The sequence below is a fragment of the Seriola lalandi genome, unplaced genomic scaffold (assembly GCF_002814215.2).
Source record: "Seriola lalandi dorsalis isolate HSWRI2012SDOR001 ecotype SW California unplaced genomic scaffold, Sedor1 jcf7180002053711, whole genome shotgun sequence".
NCBI classification, from domain to species: Eukaryota; Metazoa; Chordata; class Actinopteri; order Carangiformes; family Carangidae; genus Seriola; species Seriola lalandi.
Genome location: NW_019524264.1, coordinates 236,646 through 252,895, shown reverse-complemented (window position 1 = coordinate 252,895; position 16,250 = coordinate 236,646). Strand labels below are relative to the sequence as shown.

Sequence of the window (16,250 nt, the reverse complement as noted above, 5' to 3'; positions counted from 1 at the left end):
TAATCACATTAAATACATTACAAATATTTTAATAAATATTTATTACATTATTGTTATTATTGAATAATGTTACTCAGATGTACATACATTTAGAGAGTTGTTAAGTACAACTATGTACACCTCTACCATCATTCCTAGTCCTTCCCCTTTTAAAGGCTTTGACTGGTCCCTCACTGCACTGCAGTAACCCATCCTCTCATCTGCAGCATCGTCAAGAGAGCAGCACTGACAGGATGACTTTGTATGGACTGATGATGAAACCTATCCAGAGGTTCCCACAGTTCATTCTGCTCCTTCAGGTATAATGACCTCGTATTTGGATCTCCTTCACAGTAACTGCAATATGCAGAAGACAGTGTGGTATCTGTATTCACCACCAGAGGGAGAGCTAACCACACACAGTCGAGGCATTTTTGTTTTTCAAAATGCTTACCTCAAGGGTAGGCAAGAGAAATGCCCGAGGGGAAATGGTTTTTTCAGATCTCTTTTAATCCTGCTTTCATTTGCCCTGGCATATTAAGTATGCTCATGTCTATTGCGGAAAACCTTACACATAATATGGGACACTGGGCTCTTTCTTTGGTTCTTCCTTTTTTTAAGTATAAACATGTATAGCAGCAGCTGAGTGTCTACAAATACCAATCACAATAGCTTGTGTTCAATCTACAGTTATTCTGTTATTAAATAGGATGTGTGCTATATAGATATAGAAAATTGGAGAGAGTATGATTCCACCAAATGCCAGTGGATGCAAGATCACAAGACACAATGACACAAGTAAAAAGCTCTGGTCCTCAGTGTGGACAATCAACTAACAACTGACTAATGTGTGACCTCTCTGTGCCTCCTCATCAGGACATGCTGAAGAACACACCAGTGGGTCATGCAGACCGTCTGCCACTTCAGATGGCCTTGACTGAACTGGAAACACTGGCAGAGAAGCTCAATGAAAAGAAGAGGGAAGCTGACCAGCGCTGTGAGATCCGTCACATTGCAAAGGCCATGAATGAACGCTACCTCAACAAGGTCTGCCTGTTTCTCCTGTTTGCCCTTGCATACATGTTTGTAGTTTGAATTGTGTGAGACCATCATTGTTCTTGATACGTGTGGTTTTGCTTTTTTAGTGTGTATTTTTTTTACATGCTGGTTAAGACTGTGGTTAGAGCTGATGATGTACTCATTGCTCACAGTCAGTGTGCAAGTTTTTGGCTGATGCTTGATTCTTTTAGCATATGCTGTCGCATTTCTCTCTGTCCCAGTGTGGGCGGCCATCAGGCACTTGAGCCTCACATATTCTACCAACTATTCTCCTGACTGAACACCATATTTTTAGTGTATGGCTTAGCACAACATGTGCACACAACACCAGCTTTCCCCAAGGTATAATTATTTGTCTATCTGCAGCCACCCACTCTGGCATCGATGTAGAAACGTGTGTTTACAGGATACCTCACATGGGGCAGAGGAGTTTTGTTCCTCATGGCCTTTAATTGTTAGAGAGTCACTGTTGATAGCCATGGATTATATGCTGTTATCCAAAATGTGTGGTTTCACAGTAGAGAGTGACAGGAAACATGGAGGATAGAAGACCAAGATGAAACAGACTGGATTTCTTTTTGATATCTAGAGTTTAAAAAAAACACATGCGACAGTGTTTACTTTAAGATTTTATCTGAGGCTGTATAGGCTGAAGTGCATCAGGGTTGTTTTTTTATGTAATGTGAAATGTGAGAGCTGTTGGTCTCTGAATGGACTACATTCCTTCTCTAAGCTTGGTATTGTTAGTGAGGTACATAAACAGAACTTTAATCAAAGGTCCACACTCCTACTACACTTTGAAATAGTACCACTCTGAGTTATCAACTCTATCCCTCAGCTTCTGAGCAACGGCAGCCGCTACCTGATTCGCTCAGACGACATGGTAGAGACGGTCTACAACGAGCGTGGTGAAATCATCAAAACCAAGGAGCGGCGTCTCTTCCTGCTCAATGATGTACTCATGTGTGCCACACCCAATATCCGGTAAGAGTGACCACAAACCAGACCTGTTCTTAATCTCTCCTCTAAATTACACCTTCTCCGGTCCTTGGGTGCAATATCCTATAATTTGTTAACCATTTTGCAATTTTAGAAACTAATTGCTCTGTGTGTATTTTTGTTGCGGTCTTCATTGAATAATAGATCACTTTGTCTACTGTGGGGGGAATATTTAATGCAACTGGGATTTCAGTAAAAATTGATCCCGAAGTGAACTAAGCTAGAGAAAGATGGTAAGCTTTGTATGTAACTGGTGTCCTTGGGATGACTTTTGGCAACACAGAGTCTCTGGGTTTGGACCAATATGTACCCACTGTGGAAGAGTGATGGAGAGCCCTGTTCCCGAGCTTGTCAGCTTCAGTCCTGTAATTTTAAGATGCTGGTCCCCACTTACTGCCTCTAGGAGATGTGCACTGACTTGTACGAAAAGTTTGGTTTTCCACATGAGTGACATTTATCTGCTCCTATCTTTCACATATGGCATCCATAGGCCTCCTCCACAGACACTTAACTGTTCTCTTTTCCTACCTTCAGCATTTCTTGCACTCATATGCCTTCTCCTCACACAGTGCAGAGGATACATACATTCTCCACAAACAGGGTGTTAACACCATGATCCGGGGCCACTTTGTCACATAACCTTCATCTCTCTCTGCTCTGTCCAGATGTCAGGATGGCAGTGGGAGCGGGAGTGGAAATGCTCCACTGGACCAGAAGTTCCTTCTAAAGTGGAGCGTGCCTCTGAGCTTTGTGGAGGTGCTAGAGTTCGGATCAAGTGAGGACATGGCTGACAACAGCCGCTACCCAACACCCCATTCTGGGGAGAAGGTGGTCATCAACGCTAAGCCAAGTATGAACCACAGTTTTATACACCTATGTGTCTGTCTGTCTGTACCTGTTTCCCTTTCTGTGCTCTCAGGACAAAAGGTCTTGTAGGAAAGGTGACAGAGTTTAATTACCTGGGTTGATTAGAGAGTACCAAGTAGTTGAGGACTGATCCCTGCACAGGTCATGTGGATTTCAGACTCTGGGATAGGAGCCAATAACTGCGTGTGCTTGGTGTCTGGTTAATTACTTTCTAAGTGGTAACTAAAGGTAAATATCTCTGTCTACCTGATAACTGATTGAACGAATCAAGTTACAGTGTTGCACCATTTTAAGAAACTAATAGATCTTGTCTCCTACATAAATACATAGAATAAATACATAGTTGTTTCTTGCCAGACATTTTCAGACATTTCTAAAATGGTGTCAGTCCTCCAAAGACCTTCCAGCCACCGAGTGTGTATTTTTTTCCTTCTGCAATCCTCTGCTCTGCTGGCTGCCGAGTCCAATGATTTCAGTCTTTCCACTGGGTTCTCCCCTGTCACAGACAGCTGCTCAGCCACTTTAAAAGGCCCAGATCAGACAAACAAGAGGCATAACGAGAGTGTATGATTTTGTGGTCACAGCACTGCAGTTTTTATTCTAGGACCTAGATTTTTCTGTGCATGTGTTTGTGCCGAGGTAATGGTAGTGCACATTTCTGGGCTTGTGAATGCTTTTATACTGTATTATCCCTGGTCTGTCAAAGGTTATGTGTATTCAAGCTGAGGTCAAAGGCACACTCTTTCAGTTGCCAATGGTAGTGGGCTGGAATTACTACCACTGAGCTCATCCACTCTCTCTCATGCTCTCTCTTACTCTCATTCTCCTTCTCCCTCAAATCTATCTGTAATTCAGTTACATAAGGCTCAGTCTTTTGCTGCTAAGTGTCACCTTTATCTCATAATACATCCTGTGATGTTTTTGTATGGGTTTTATCATATAGTCCATGTCTGTGTCTGACTACCAAAAGATTACTGTTCAGTATTAGCCACGATATATTCCACTCCATGTGCACACGATATAATAGTGGAAACTGTAAATTAAATTAATAGGGACAATGCCCATGTTATTCTATTGGTCCCCCTGCTTTGTGGAGTTATTATGCAGTCGACGGCATGTGAAATAGATGGTCCATATGGGCCCTTTTGCACATACACACACATACACCCTCCTGCCGCCCAACCTCGTCCTCTACTGAAAATATCAGATGGTGAATTTTCACACTTTTCCCTTCTTCGACTGCCTTAAAATACTTTTCCTTTTTTTTTATCTGCTTATATCCCTTTCCCTTTACCTCCACTGCAGCAACATTTGGGGCCTCTCTTTTGCACTAATCCCCTTTCAGGCCACCTGTCCTGCTCTGATATTTCACAGAGCTATATGGACAGCCCAGCCATTGCATGAGCGTATGTAACAGATGGCACAGACAGGCCTGTGTAACATCTGGTCTGGCTGTCAGGTTTTCCTAAGGCTGCAACTGACAGACAGGTTCACAGCCTCATCACAAAGCAATGTGATGATACAAGTGTATGCACTCTCCTGAAAGGCCCAAGGATGGCCATATGGGTCCCAGTGTATTGTTTTCCTCTTTTAAATACCATTTAATTGAATTAGATGTTATGGAAGTTGATTTTAAGATTATATGGATCGACCACAGTGCTTCAAAAAGAGCTGTTTATTCCCTGGACAGAATTGAATGACTGTATTGGTTAACAATAACATACTGACCTTCACTCGGTTCCCTCCTCAGTTCTGTGTGTGTCTTTGGGGAAGTGGGTGTGTGTGCATACAAATGTGTGCATTGTCCAGGAACTTTTAATAAGTGGAAACTATTGTTTCTCACTCCCCTGTTCAGCCAAAAGCAGCTCGGTGACCAGCCTGCTAAAAGACATTGAAAAGACTCTATGCATGATGTCACCTTTCAGTATGTCTCTCGGCTCAGTTCATCTCCTCTCTATGATGCATAGCCATCAGACAACCGTGAATACTGGTCAGTTAAAGTTATGTTTCCCTCCTGCTATCACAGCCGGTATGTAATTTGTAGATATATTGTTTGTTTTTTGGAAGTGTGTAGTTGCTGGGATGACTGGCCTGCTTCTGAAGATGCTCCCAGGCTTGTTTTGTTAGAAAACTCTTGGCATTTGGCGCTCTAACAAAGAGCCATTCAGGAAGTTGGATCCCACTTAAAACGGGTTACACAGTGCCAGTCTAGTCTGTGGGAATGGTCAATCCAGTGATGGTACAATTCTGTTCTCTCTGGTGTGTTATTATTTGTACTATTAAATACAGATAATAAACATCAAGAGATGCTATTAAACTCTGGAACTGTTGATTTTATAATGGCATTTCTTTTTTTCTTTTAATGTGCATTTATTCAAGGATGACGAGGACATTCAGTGGAATAAAGAATTTAAATTCTTGTTTTATTTAAACATCAATCATGTACAGGGATATTGCAAAACATGTAGTTAAATTAATTAATTATTGACAAAATTACATAATATTTAGTAGAGTCTTACTGTGTTGTGTGATACTGGCTGTAATGAAGTGTTGTTGCTGCATTTGCTCATAATATGACACACCAAGTATATAGAGGGTTTATTCAGCATTCTGCTCTGACCTGAACTCAACCCCCGTCGTCTCAGCCTTTGCTAAGATTGATGAGACATGAAAATGGCATGTAACTCCTTTAGACAAGGAAATTTGTGAGATGAACAGAAACATGCTAAAAAAAGTGCATAACACATTCCAACGATTAATTTCTCATTTGATCTTATTAACGATTTAAGTAAATAAACATAACATATAGATGTTTTGTAGACATGAATGAAATGAAGAAGGAGGTCATTGACCATGGAAACATCAGTGAAACCCAAATCCATGCACACCACAGTGGGCCTGCTGTGTAGTGCATGTGCTTTGGTGTGAAGGGGTGCTCACGCATGTCTGAGGCCAGCAAAGAATTTCTCAGTCTGTAAGCAGCCTCTTGTGTACAGACTCACAGGGAGACGTCTTAAGAGTCATTTTCTTGGAGACCACCTACAAATGTGTTACTGGGGTAAAGTTTCCCCTGAATGCCCAGTCAGCGAGACCTTCAGGAGAGTACTGGACTGGGTTGCCATGGCATTCGAGCACCAGATAGACATAGGGACTATTGTAGAAGAAGATGAGGAGGAGGAGAAGGAAGGAAAGTAGAAGGGCAGAAGCAAACAGAGCTGAAGGTGCCAGAGACTCTAATGCACTTTAACTCTTTGTCCCCAGATAAACACTCTCAATGGAAATTAATATAGAAAAGAGCATACACACACTCAAATATTTGCAGTTTGGTTTTAATTTGAAAGAGTCCTGAACTTGTTAATTGAGTCTTGTGATCAAATGACCGCAATAATTTGTCAGTTGGCAATTTTGGCCAGCTGACAGGCGTCCCCCCCTATGCTCTTTGTGTGCTTTTCCCCATGATTATCGCCATGACTGTGTGTGTGTGTGTGTGTGTGTGTGTGTGTGTGTGTGTGTGTGTGTGTGTGTGTGTGTGTGTGTAAGAGAAAGAGACTCTTGGCCTGTCAGACCTTCGATGAGCTCTGTGTCCTGTGCAGTAGTCCTTTGTGTACACACAAAGCAAGCCGTTGTTTCGTTTCAATACAGGACAAAACTGTGACCGCTCAAGGTCACTGAACTGTTCATATAGCACAGTGATCGTTAGGTTTAATATTTTGAGCACAGGGGCAGTAGTGAAGAGGTAAATACCTACCTGCAAACCTGTTGCAGCATTCATGCAGTAGGTACGCAAGTGAAGAACAGACAGGAGGATATATGCTGACATGCGAAAACAAACACATTATTGGGTGTGTGGCCTCTGAAAGCTAAACATTAGATAATAATGTTGTTGTTGTGGACAAGTGAGCACACTGGTGTGAATCACTGCCAAGTTTGCAGAGCTGTCAGCGCTCCTGTGGGAAACTGAATGATTGCCCCTTATTGATCTTTGTCTTCATTAGTCCATTTTTAACTGCTTCTGTCATCAGACTGGCCTCACTCATTACTGCCTGTGTTTCCAACATTTTGTAAGCGGACTGTTGGAAACATCAGCTTTTTAGGTCTCGGCTCAATTTCCTTGCTATCTGTCAGTCTTGTGTACTTTTATTCTTTCCAGCTCACATGAGGACACTGCTTTTTGTATGGGATTGTAGTCACTGATTTATGAGCTGAAAAGGTGGCTATAACTCACCACTTTAATACGAGTCTATGAAAGCCTTGTAACATTAAACGCTGTAACATTAAATGTGAGTTAGTTTTTGGACAGCTGGCTTAGCTTCGCATTTTTGAGAGAGAGAGTAAGAACAATGAATTGTGTTTTTGTCCTAATATTTTGCCCTTGTGTGTTTCTGTGTAGACAAGCTGTACATGGGCCCGGGTCAGCTGTACCAAGATCTGCAGAACCTGATTCATGACCTCAGCCTGGTCAACCAGATCTCCAGCATGATCGGCAGCCTCAAAGGAAACTATCAGGTACCGTACAACCACACTAAACACAAGCACTGCCAGTCCGAAAGAGAATCAGTATTTTTTTCTAAAAACAGGTCAAAAAATCAGAAAGGCAAAGAATTAATCCATAAGTCATAAGTCTGATTTATTATGAATAATCGAGTACTTGTCTTTTATGTTATTTTGACTAAGTAGGAGGTCTTTTGGAAAAGTGTCTATTAATATTCTTGGAAGCTTGACAAAAATTGACACAGACAAATGTTTCTCCAATGTACCTCAGGACTTTAAAAATCACATTCTCTGTGTTTCCCCTCAGATGGGGCTGGGCTGTTATGTAGGCGTATAATGTTTAAGCTATGGAACACACAAGCATGGACGATTTGTCTTGTGGAGATCTGGAGTCTCTTAGGTCTTTATTTGCACCATTCAAGCCTGTCATATCATCACACACACACACACACTAACACACACCTGCCTGTGCTGCTGGGTTGGAAGTTTAGTTTGCAGAGCACAGCATGTGTGTGAGGCTGTGTTTGTGCTGCGCTGGTAGATCTGTCAAAAGCAGAGTGGGAGGCAGAGTATCAGAGAAGCTCTCAGAGAGATATGTGTCCCAGAGATGGAGGGAGGGAGAAACTGAAAGGGGGGCAGGATTGAGATATATGTGAGCTGTACACTGCCAAGCATTTTCTCAGAACAAAATTTCATTTAGTTCTTATTCGTCTTCTTCTTCGTCTTCTTATTATACATGTATACTCAAAGGTTCTCCATACAGTTTGTCTAATTAGTACTGACATTTTAAGGCCAGATTTCCTATTGCTTCTTCCTGCAGAGAGAATCTTGGTACTTGCACTTGAACTAGAGTATGTAAGCCAGTCTTCAACTGTGCCAGTCAAACCAATGAATATCTGCAGTTGTGGTTGTTTGTGTATTGAATCAACTGCATGGTATTTTTTGCAGTTGTGTGTGTTGATACGGGAGAACACTGAAATGAGTGTGTAATAACGTTTCCACCTCATTTATATGTACGGAGGAGTAAAGATACTAGAAACCACAAAAGCTCCCAAAAAACTGAAATTATACATTTCTCAAAGGTAGTGTTTGAAACAGGACTGTTGTATTGGATTGCACTACAGTGACAGGTCTTTCTATTTTGTGGAACTTAATGTAGATGAGAGCAGATCCACTTAAAATTGAATCTGAGAAGAACATATAGTTATACCTAATTATACCGTATCTAAATAAATGTGGTTAGGATTTATTGATGTTGAAATGCTCTGAAGTGCAATTTATGCCTCTCTTACTTCTTCTTTCTTTCTTCTTTCACCTACTTCTTTGTCTCTGTTTTTTCTTTCTATCCCTCCATGTTTTTGTGGACAGAATGTAAACCCTACAGTGGCCCAGGACTGGGTATCAGGTCTCCAGAGGCTGATACTAAAGAAGGAGGACGAGATCAGGGCAGCTGACCGGTGTAGGATCCAACTCCAGCTGCCTGGCAAACAAGACAAGTCTGTTTTTTTTTCCACATACATAAAAAACCTATTTAGCTTTAATTGCTATTTCACATGTACAACAATGTAACAGTCTCCAGTCTCAGTCCTTGCCCTCCACCCTCGCCCTGTTTATCCTAGGTTTGTGTTTATCCCCTTTTACCCTGCTTCCTTCTTCCACCTATCGCTTTAGCAGAGAGTATTAGAGCACATTTGGATATTTGGACAAACAAGTTTCCTCACCAGCTCTAATCTGAGGCATGAATCTCAGGGGAGGAAATGTTCATCATTGTTTGCAACCAAAGTCTTCTCAGTGCTGCAGCTGTTGCTGAACACAAACGCTCATGTCACACATTTACACACACTATTATGGTCCGCACGTGGTCCCCCAAGGGTGAACCTTGTTTTGGTTTTGTCATATTCTCTCTCTCTCTTTGACATCCTCACTCCATCCCTCATCCCTGCTCCATTTAGCTGGTGAGATTATCCACGGGTATGTTTGGAAACACAGCTGTGCCTCCCTCATTCCTCCGCTGATCCCTCAATCGCAAACAAACACTCAAAACACTCGCCATCAGCTAGTGGCAGGAGGGACGCATTTCAAACAGGGCCCCACCACACACACACACACACACACACACACATACACACACACACACACACACAACAAAAACACACACATGAAGTGCACATGAGCTGCTGATAGAAGTGATAATTGAAATTGACTTCAATCGCATTTCTGTCATAGTCAGTCTGGTCAGTCAGCATTGAACACCCAGACTCGTTTGCTCCCTCATTTGGAATTCAGCCCAACAGAACTTTATTTTTTTGATCACTGATTAGGTATTTTACTGTAAAAGATGCTAATCATCGGACTTGTGTGTCTGCAAGAATATTCAAACATTAACATTAACTGCTTAGAGAAATGTACGTGCTAATTCAGGCCCTCTGGTTGCCAAAGTGTTGACGCATCTCGCAGGACATTAATCATTCATTACATCTTGTTAAAGCATCTCTGATGTTTGGCTCACAAAAACTTTCAACGATGTCAAGTTCATTAACTCACTCTTTAATGTGAGGCTTTTTTTCTTAAAGCTCTATGTCCTGGCGTTTACGTTGTAATTTAACTTTCAACTTTTCTTAATTTCAAACTGCCTAATCTAACCTGATCTCCTTAAGACAGTTCATGTTTTCTGTCATAAATTAGAGCCTCAAGCAGAAAGTGATTTTTGTTTTCTTTTGAATATCATGAAATATAAAATAACGTTACTATTTTGTGTTTCTTGATCCATCATAATCTACAAGCACCAGGCAGTACACAAAAGTTTGTAGTCTTACATCATCAAAAGTGAAGTTGTGAATTCTTATTATTCTCATTATCACATAGAGCTTGAAAATAATTTAAAAGATGTTAAGTAAATTTGAGCGAATGTTTAATGAAAGTAGAAGCACTGCTCTTTTATTTTTATCATCATTCGTGTTTTTGTTTTGTCCTCTCTATTGGCAGGTCGGGTAAACCCACTTACTTCAGTGCAGTGTTCAATACTCTCAGCCCAGCCATCAAACAGTCATGGATCAGTAACTTGCAGATGGCTAAACTGGCTCTAGGTAGTGTACACTGGTCTTACACTTTCACTGTCTCGGTTTCCATTTTGATTGTGTGCATGCATTTATATAGTATATTCAGTCATTTTCCTATGATTAAACAAATTACTACTATCAAACATTACTGGCCAGTAGTTGTTGGGTTAACTAGATATTATGACTGATCTAATGAGAGATTGAAAGCTGTTTAAAGTTAATTATAAATAAGATGATTTAGTTTTACTATCACGTCACGTCTGGATTCTTTCCCTCTCCAAACAAATCACGTGTGATTTAAAAACTCACTGCATGCTGTTCATTACTGAATCAATAAAGCATTTGTGGTGTGTGTGTTTTACATCAGAGGAGGACAACCTGCAGGGCTGGTTCTTTACAGAGGATGATGCAAATCAGATCAAAAAGCAGAAACATCCTCTCTTGCTTCGACAAATGCCTGTGGTCATGTCAAAACTACAGGAGTTCAAGGTGAGAACAACTGAATGTCCATATTTTAGTCTCTGTGCATTTGACTATGTTTCAAAAGTGCCACAACTATCCCTCTATACCACACTGGACTTACTATAGTATTACGTCTACCAGCATTGACTGAACTTTTCGAAATTCAATTATTAGAAAAATTTATGTGTGGCTCGTTAGCTCAGTTGGTTAGAGCGTGGTGCTAATAACGCCAAGGTCGGGGGTTCGATCCCCGTACGGGCCAGAGTCTTTTAATGAGAGTGAAGCCAAACCAGTTCAGGTCATATGATGTAAGTAAATTGTTGCTGACGTCAGATGGTGCAGAAATCCTCAAGACATCCCTTCTCCACTGTCAAATTTAGTTATAAGACCATGTTAGCAACAGGTCCTGACTGAGTGATCATAGTTCCACCATTGTTCTGCAAAATGCTACATGACAGAGTTGGAGATTTGCCATTGGCCTTTGTTTTTCTTAAAAATAAATTGGTGCAGAGAGGCAAAGCAGCCGTCTTTCACCTAGATAGCTGGATAGATAGATACATAGAGATAAAAAAAAAAAATAAGCACAGTAAATGCCATAATAAAGATAAAATGAAATTGCTCAATATACATAATAGAACATAAACCCAACGAATAACAAAATGAAAATAGAATGAAATAGCACGACATACAGTACGTAGTTAAACAATAAATAGAACAACTATGTCTTCAATTTCACACATTGACATTACGCGGTCCAGCCATACAGTAGGTTTTGACCTTGTCTTGTTTTATTGATTAGGTTGGGTTTTTGCCTTTTGATCTTAAATCAACTGTCTGATTGTCCACATGCCGGTGTGTATGTGCCTGACTGTATGTTGCACAATGTTAAATGTCTACCAGCCATGCGTGAGACAATAAATAAATACCAGACATCCTATATGTGGCCGGTTAGCTCAGTTGGTTAGAGCGTGGTGCTAATAACGCCAAGGTCGCGGGTTCGATCCCCGTACGGGCCATTGGTTTTAAATAGACAATACTGACATGATCACTTAGGTTCTTATACTAATTCACTGTTAAGTGGCACATTTCAAATGAGATGGTATTGATTCTCTGCTGATGTAATATGCCCCACTTGTTTAAGGGAAAGTCTTTCTCCATTATCAAACAAGAAAACCACTTAAAATAGCACAATGCAAAAAAACAATCAATTAAATGCTTTCTGATGTTTCTGTGTACAGAGATGTTTAGTCATGTATTTGAGCCATTTTGCTGCACATGTTACAGTAATGTCATGTGCGCTTTATCTGCCGGACCATTTGTCTACCTTGAAATCTCAAGTAGAACAATGACTGGCGTCAAAAAGCACAGTGCCAGGTCAGCTCATTTAGGCTGGTTACTTCAACATGGCTGGACCTCATGGAGACTAACTGGACTGGACACCAGTAACATCTTTTTTATTTATTCTGTGAATTACTATACGGTGACTTGACAATTTCTTTTATCACCCTCTCTTGTTTCCTCCTCTTATGTGGCAGGTGGAGTGTGCTGTTCATAACCCAGAGCCCCACATCAACACAGAGAGCACAGCAGACACTCCAATCGTGGGCCATGGATGTGTCTGGGTGAGACAATTTTTTCCTTCATCCCTTGGAAGAGAAGCACTGCGTTAGCTCACATTTAAACAATTTCACAAAAATAGACCTTATTCCAATTTTATGATGGCTGCCTACAATAATGTGGGCCTTTTCCATTCAGACCGTGAAACTAAATTTGTAGTTCTGTAGGAACTCATTAATGGGCATCAGCTTTGACGTCTGAGTTTTGTCAAGTGTGTTGGGTAGTCAAGTGTCTGCTTATTTTCAACAGCTAACACTATTTAAGTTTAAACACTTTTCTATCAATAAGCCCCGCTCTTAGTTTTGGCAGGGGGCTGTTTATCCCTATAATGCCTCAGCTGAGCAGATGGTAACATTTTTCTGTTTATTTATTAAAATATCTAATTACCCCTAGAGAAAGACAATATGGGTATGAAAGTTATTGCTTCGGTATTTTAAGTTTTTCTCAAAACAAACAATGACAGTCATAACCATGATAATCACTGCTAATGCTTTGTTTTGTCCAATAGGGAAAACCTTGGATCTGTTAATGATATAAACATCTCTTTAGCTGGTTATTTTCATGGTGAAGTCATATATTAAATATTGCTGAAAGATGTTAAACTCAAAGAGGAGATTTTTAAATTGTTTAATGTAAGTTGTTTTTAACATGACTGAATGTCTCAGGAGTTAAATTATTTTGTTTTTAAATTGGCCTATCCTTATTTTGTTTTGATGTGCACTTTCTAATGTAATTAAACTCTGCTCTGTGGAGGAACTTTTGTGTTTTCTCGTGAATTATATTGAGAGTACTTCAGCTGTATTTGCTTAGTACTGTTTGCTTTCTTTTCACACACACTCAGCTTTCCGGACTGGTTATATCATGGAAAGATGTTCAGTCAGAACTGCACTGTATCAATGGTTTAAATCATTCCCAAAATAGTAAGATTTTCTTTATTTTTGTCCAGGTTGCAAGTTGCACTAATCAGATGGGCCAGATAGCCATTGTGGCCATGCAGAATTCCAGCCCTAAGGTGACTGAGTGTTTCAATGTGGAATCCCGTATCCTCTGCATGGCGTATGTCCCAGCTGAGCAACCCCAGGAAAATGGCGAGAAGGTTCCCGAAAACAACCACGTCCCCCCAGCAAAGGCCAGTGATACTCCCAGTGTCTGCCTGGGCATGGAGGAGGGCAGGTACAGACGGTTACACACAGTGTACTCACAAACGTGTGTCTGCAGTATCCATACACATTTTTGCTAAACACATTGTGCTTTACCACATAATATAATAAGTTACCTTTTAATAATAGACACCACTTTTAAACATGCGCAGTTTAAAGACTAAGTGTCAACTTTTTGTCAGTGTTCAAAGAGTCAAGGGTGTCTTTCTAAACTTCTCATTTGGCTCCAAAGTTTATCAGTAGTAGTATCAGTAGTAGTGGCCAGCTGCACTAAATCAAAGGGCCATAATGCAATGCTGCATTTCATAGTATCAATGCTGTGTCCATCTGTATGTGCTGCATGCACCAAGACAGTGTATTCTGTTACTAAAAAGTCTTATAATCATAGGAAGTCTTTGAATGAACTCAAATTACAAAAAGGAAATTCATTCCTCTGCTGAGAAGACATCATATGTTTCACTTGTTTCAGCAACAAAATAGGTTTAATTAAGTTTAACATCATGTTTGTCAAGCGTCAAATGCTGCATGCTATTAAGACAACACTGTAAAATGTTTCACAAACACCAAAGTAATCACTGGAGTCAATAATTTAGAACTAATTTTATTTCCTGCCCTGTTCAGCATCATTGTGTATAAGAGCAGCCAACGAACCAAGAAAGTCCGTCTGCAGCATTTCTTCACACCAGACAAGTCCACTGTCACCAGCCTGGTCTATAAGAAGCACTGTCTGTACGCCGGCCTGGTCAGCGGCTCTGTGGCCATCTACTCCAGATCACAAGGTGTGTGTGTGTGTGTGTGTGTGTGTGTGTGTGTGTGTGTGTGTGTGTGTGTGTGTGTGTGTGTGTGAGAGGAGGGGGTGGACTTGTGAATGTGTGTATCTCTTCTGTTATAGTCTCAGAATTCTGCCGTTTGTTGATTCTCTTAAATAGCTATAATTTGGGCAATTACGGGGTTAGATCACAGTTATCGTGCAAAACAGAAAAGCATTCATTGAGTTAATTAGATTTTTTTTGAGAGTGTAGGCCGACATTGTTGACTTGTTTAGTCTGCACTAGCCTTGAATTTTGTAACTTTAACCATAATGGGCCATGCACATGAATAAGAGTGTTGTGGCTGCCTTAATGACTTTGTTTTTGGTTTTATCAACTTTTGACACACTTCTGCTGACATTACTTTACCATAAGTAACACATCTGGTGCCTCTTTCCAACGATAGGCAGAAAATGGAATGTCTTAAAATGCTGAAGCGATTGTTGCTGAATTGACACAGCTTAACATTTTGCAACACTGAATGAAAAAGGTTATTCTAGGTAGAGCATAAGCAGAGATGTTGTTGTTTTGTGGTCCATTGCTTCAACTGCCTTTTTTTTTTTTTTTTGTTTATCTCTGAGTCACAGTGTTGCCCTTGGTGTGTAACTCAGAGGTTCATTGTGAAACTCAAGGTCAGGGGTCTCCTCTGCTCTGTGTTGAGGTTCTGTTTCCATTCGCTTCGTTGTCTGGGAGAAGCCAATCTGTTAGTGGTGACCTATTTACTGTCTTCCCTCCCAGACGAGCACAAACGCAGCACAGAGGAAAGGATCTGAGCTGCTCTCTTCCCACAGCCTCTCTTATTAGCTTTCATGGCGTTGCAAACAGAGGGTCTCCGAGCCTCTTCGTCCGTCTGTTTCTCTCTGTCTTTGTCTGATTTTTCTCTGTCACGTTGTATGGGTAAAAATAATTTCATATTTTTGAACATGAGGAAACTGAATCCCTGTAATTCTTGGCTGTCAAATATAAGTATTGGTGTCACTATCATGTGATGCTGCCATTGCTAGAGGCATGTTTTATTAACCTTAGTCACACATATTCATTCCTCTCCATGCCCTCATATGACTCGAATTAGATTTCCAACCTCTCTGAGAAAGAGAGAGAGAAAGAACTTGAATATTTCCTTGATCAGTTTCTAGCTTTGTTGTTTTTCCTATGTTGGTCTGTAAGGCTTGTGTGTGCAAGCGCGAGAGACCGAAACCGAGACAGAAAGAATATGGGTGATGGCCTGAGGACAGAAAAACAGGAGGAAAACTGTTCTCGCTCCTCCCTCAGTCAAGCTACAGTTTGTCTGGAAGAAACATGCAGTATATATGCGTTTTTCTCCACACACCAGTAATTAGACAGGGGCACATTCTTTGTGAGTGCTGGTCTTTGGTGTAACTGAATGTTCCAGCAGTAGGTACTTTTCACCATTCATCACTACTAGAGTGTCAAACTAATTCTTAGTAGGAAATCCTGGCCATAAAGTCTGATTTGTATGATTTCCACCCTTCAACAGCTCTGTCACTGGGACATGATGCTTGATGCTAAAATGATGACTCATCCTGCACAGTTTGGTAGGGAAACTCTACCCTGCATGCCTGTTGTAATGCTGCTCAAGTACTTTGTCACAGTGACTGACTCTGCCTGTACTCCATTTGCATTTAAAGCGGACCGGCGGTTTACATAGCAGAGAAGAAAGCTAGCAGAACTAGGGGGAATGATCAGCTTATATCATTTGACGCTACACTGTCATCTGATCAAAGTGG

General features: G+C 40.8%; 1 protein-coding gene and 2 non-coding genes across 4 annotated transcripts in view; all 3 read left to right on the top strand.

Annotated features, from left to right (window-relative positions):
* The window catches only part of arhgef10 (Rho guanine nucleotide exchange factor (GEF) 10), a 49,620-nt gene that overhangs the window by 20,584 nt on the left and 12,786 nt on the right, over positions 1-16,250 (top strand). For both annotated transcript variants that reach the window (XM_023401645.2, XM_023401643.2), the window contains 11 exons: positions 207-299; positions 856-1,026; positions 1,877-2,022; positions 2,703-2,887; positions 7,295-7,410; positions 8,764-8,891; positions 10,381-10,481; positions 10,822-10,943; positions 12,452-12,538; positions 13,480-13,706; positions 14,315-14,472. In XM_023401645.2, the coding sequence (XP_023257413.1) occupies positions 207-299; positions 856-1,026; positions 1,877-2,022; positions 2,703-2,887; positions 7,295-7,410; positions 8,764-8,891; positions 10,381-10,481; positions 10,822-10,943; positions 12,452-12,538; positions 13,480-13,706; positions 14,315-14,472 (1,534 nt within the window). The remainder of the gene's footprint in view (positions 1-206; positions 300-855; positions 1,027-1,876; positions 2,023-2,702; positions 2,888-7,294; positions 7,411-8,763; positions 8,892-10,380; positions 10,482-10,821; positions 10,944-12,451; positions 12,539-13,479; positions 13,707-14,314; positions 14,473-16,250) is intronic.
* trnai-aau (transfer RNA isoleucine (anticodon AAU)) lies at positions 11,105-11,178 on the top strand. The gene has a single exon. It is a non-coding gene; the product is annotated as a tRNA-Ile (tRNA).
* On the top strand, positions 11,859-11,932 carry trnai-aau (transfer RNA isoleucine (anticodon AAU)). Its single transcript has one exon. It is a non-coding gene; the product is annotated as a tRNA-Ile (tRNA).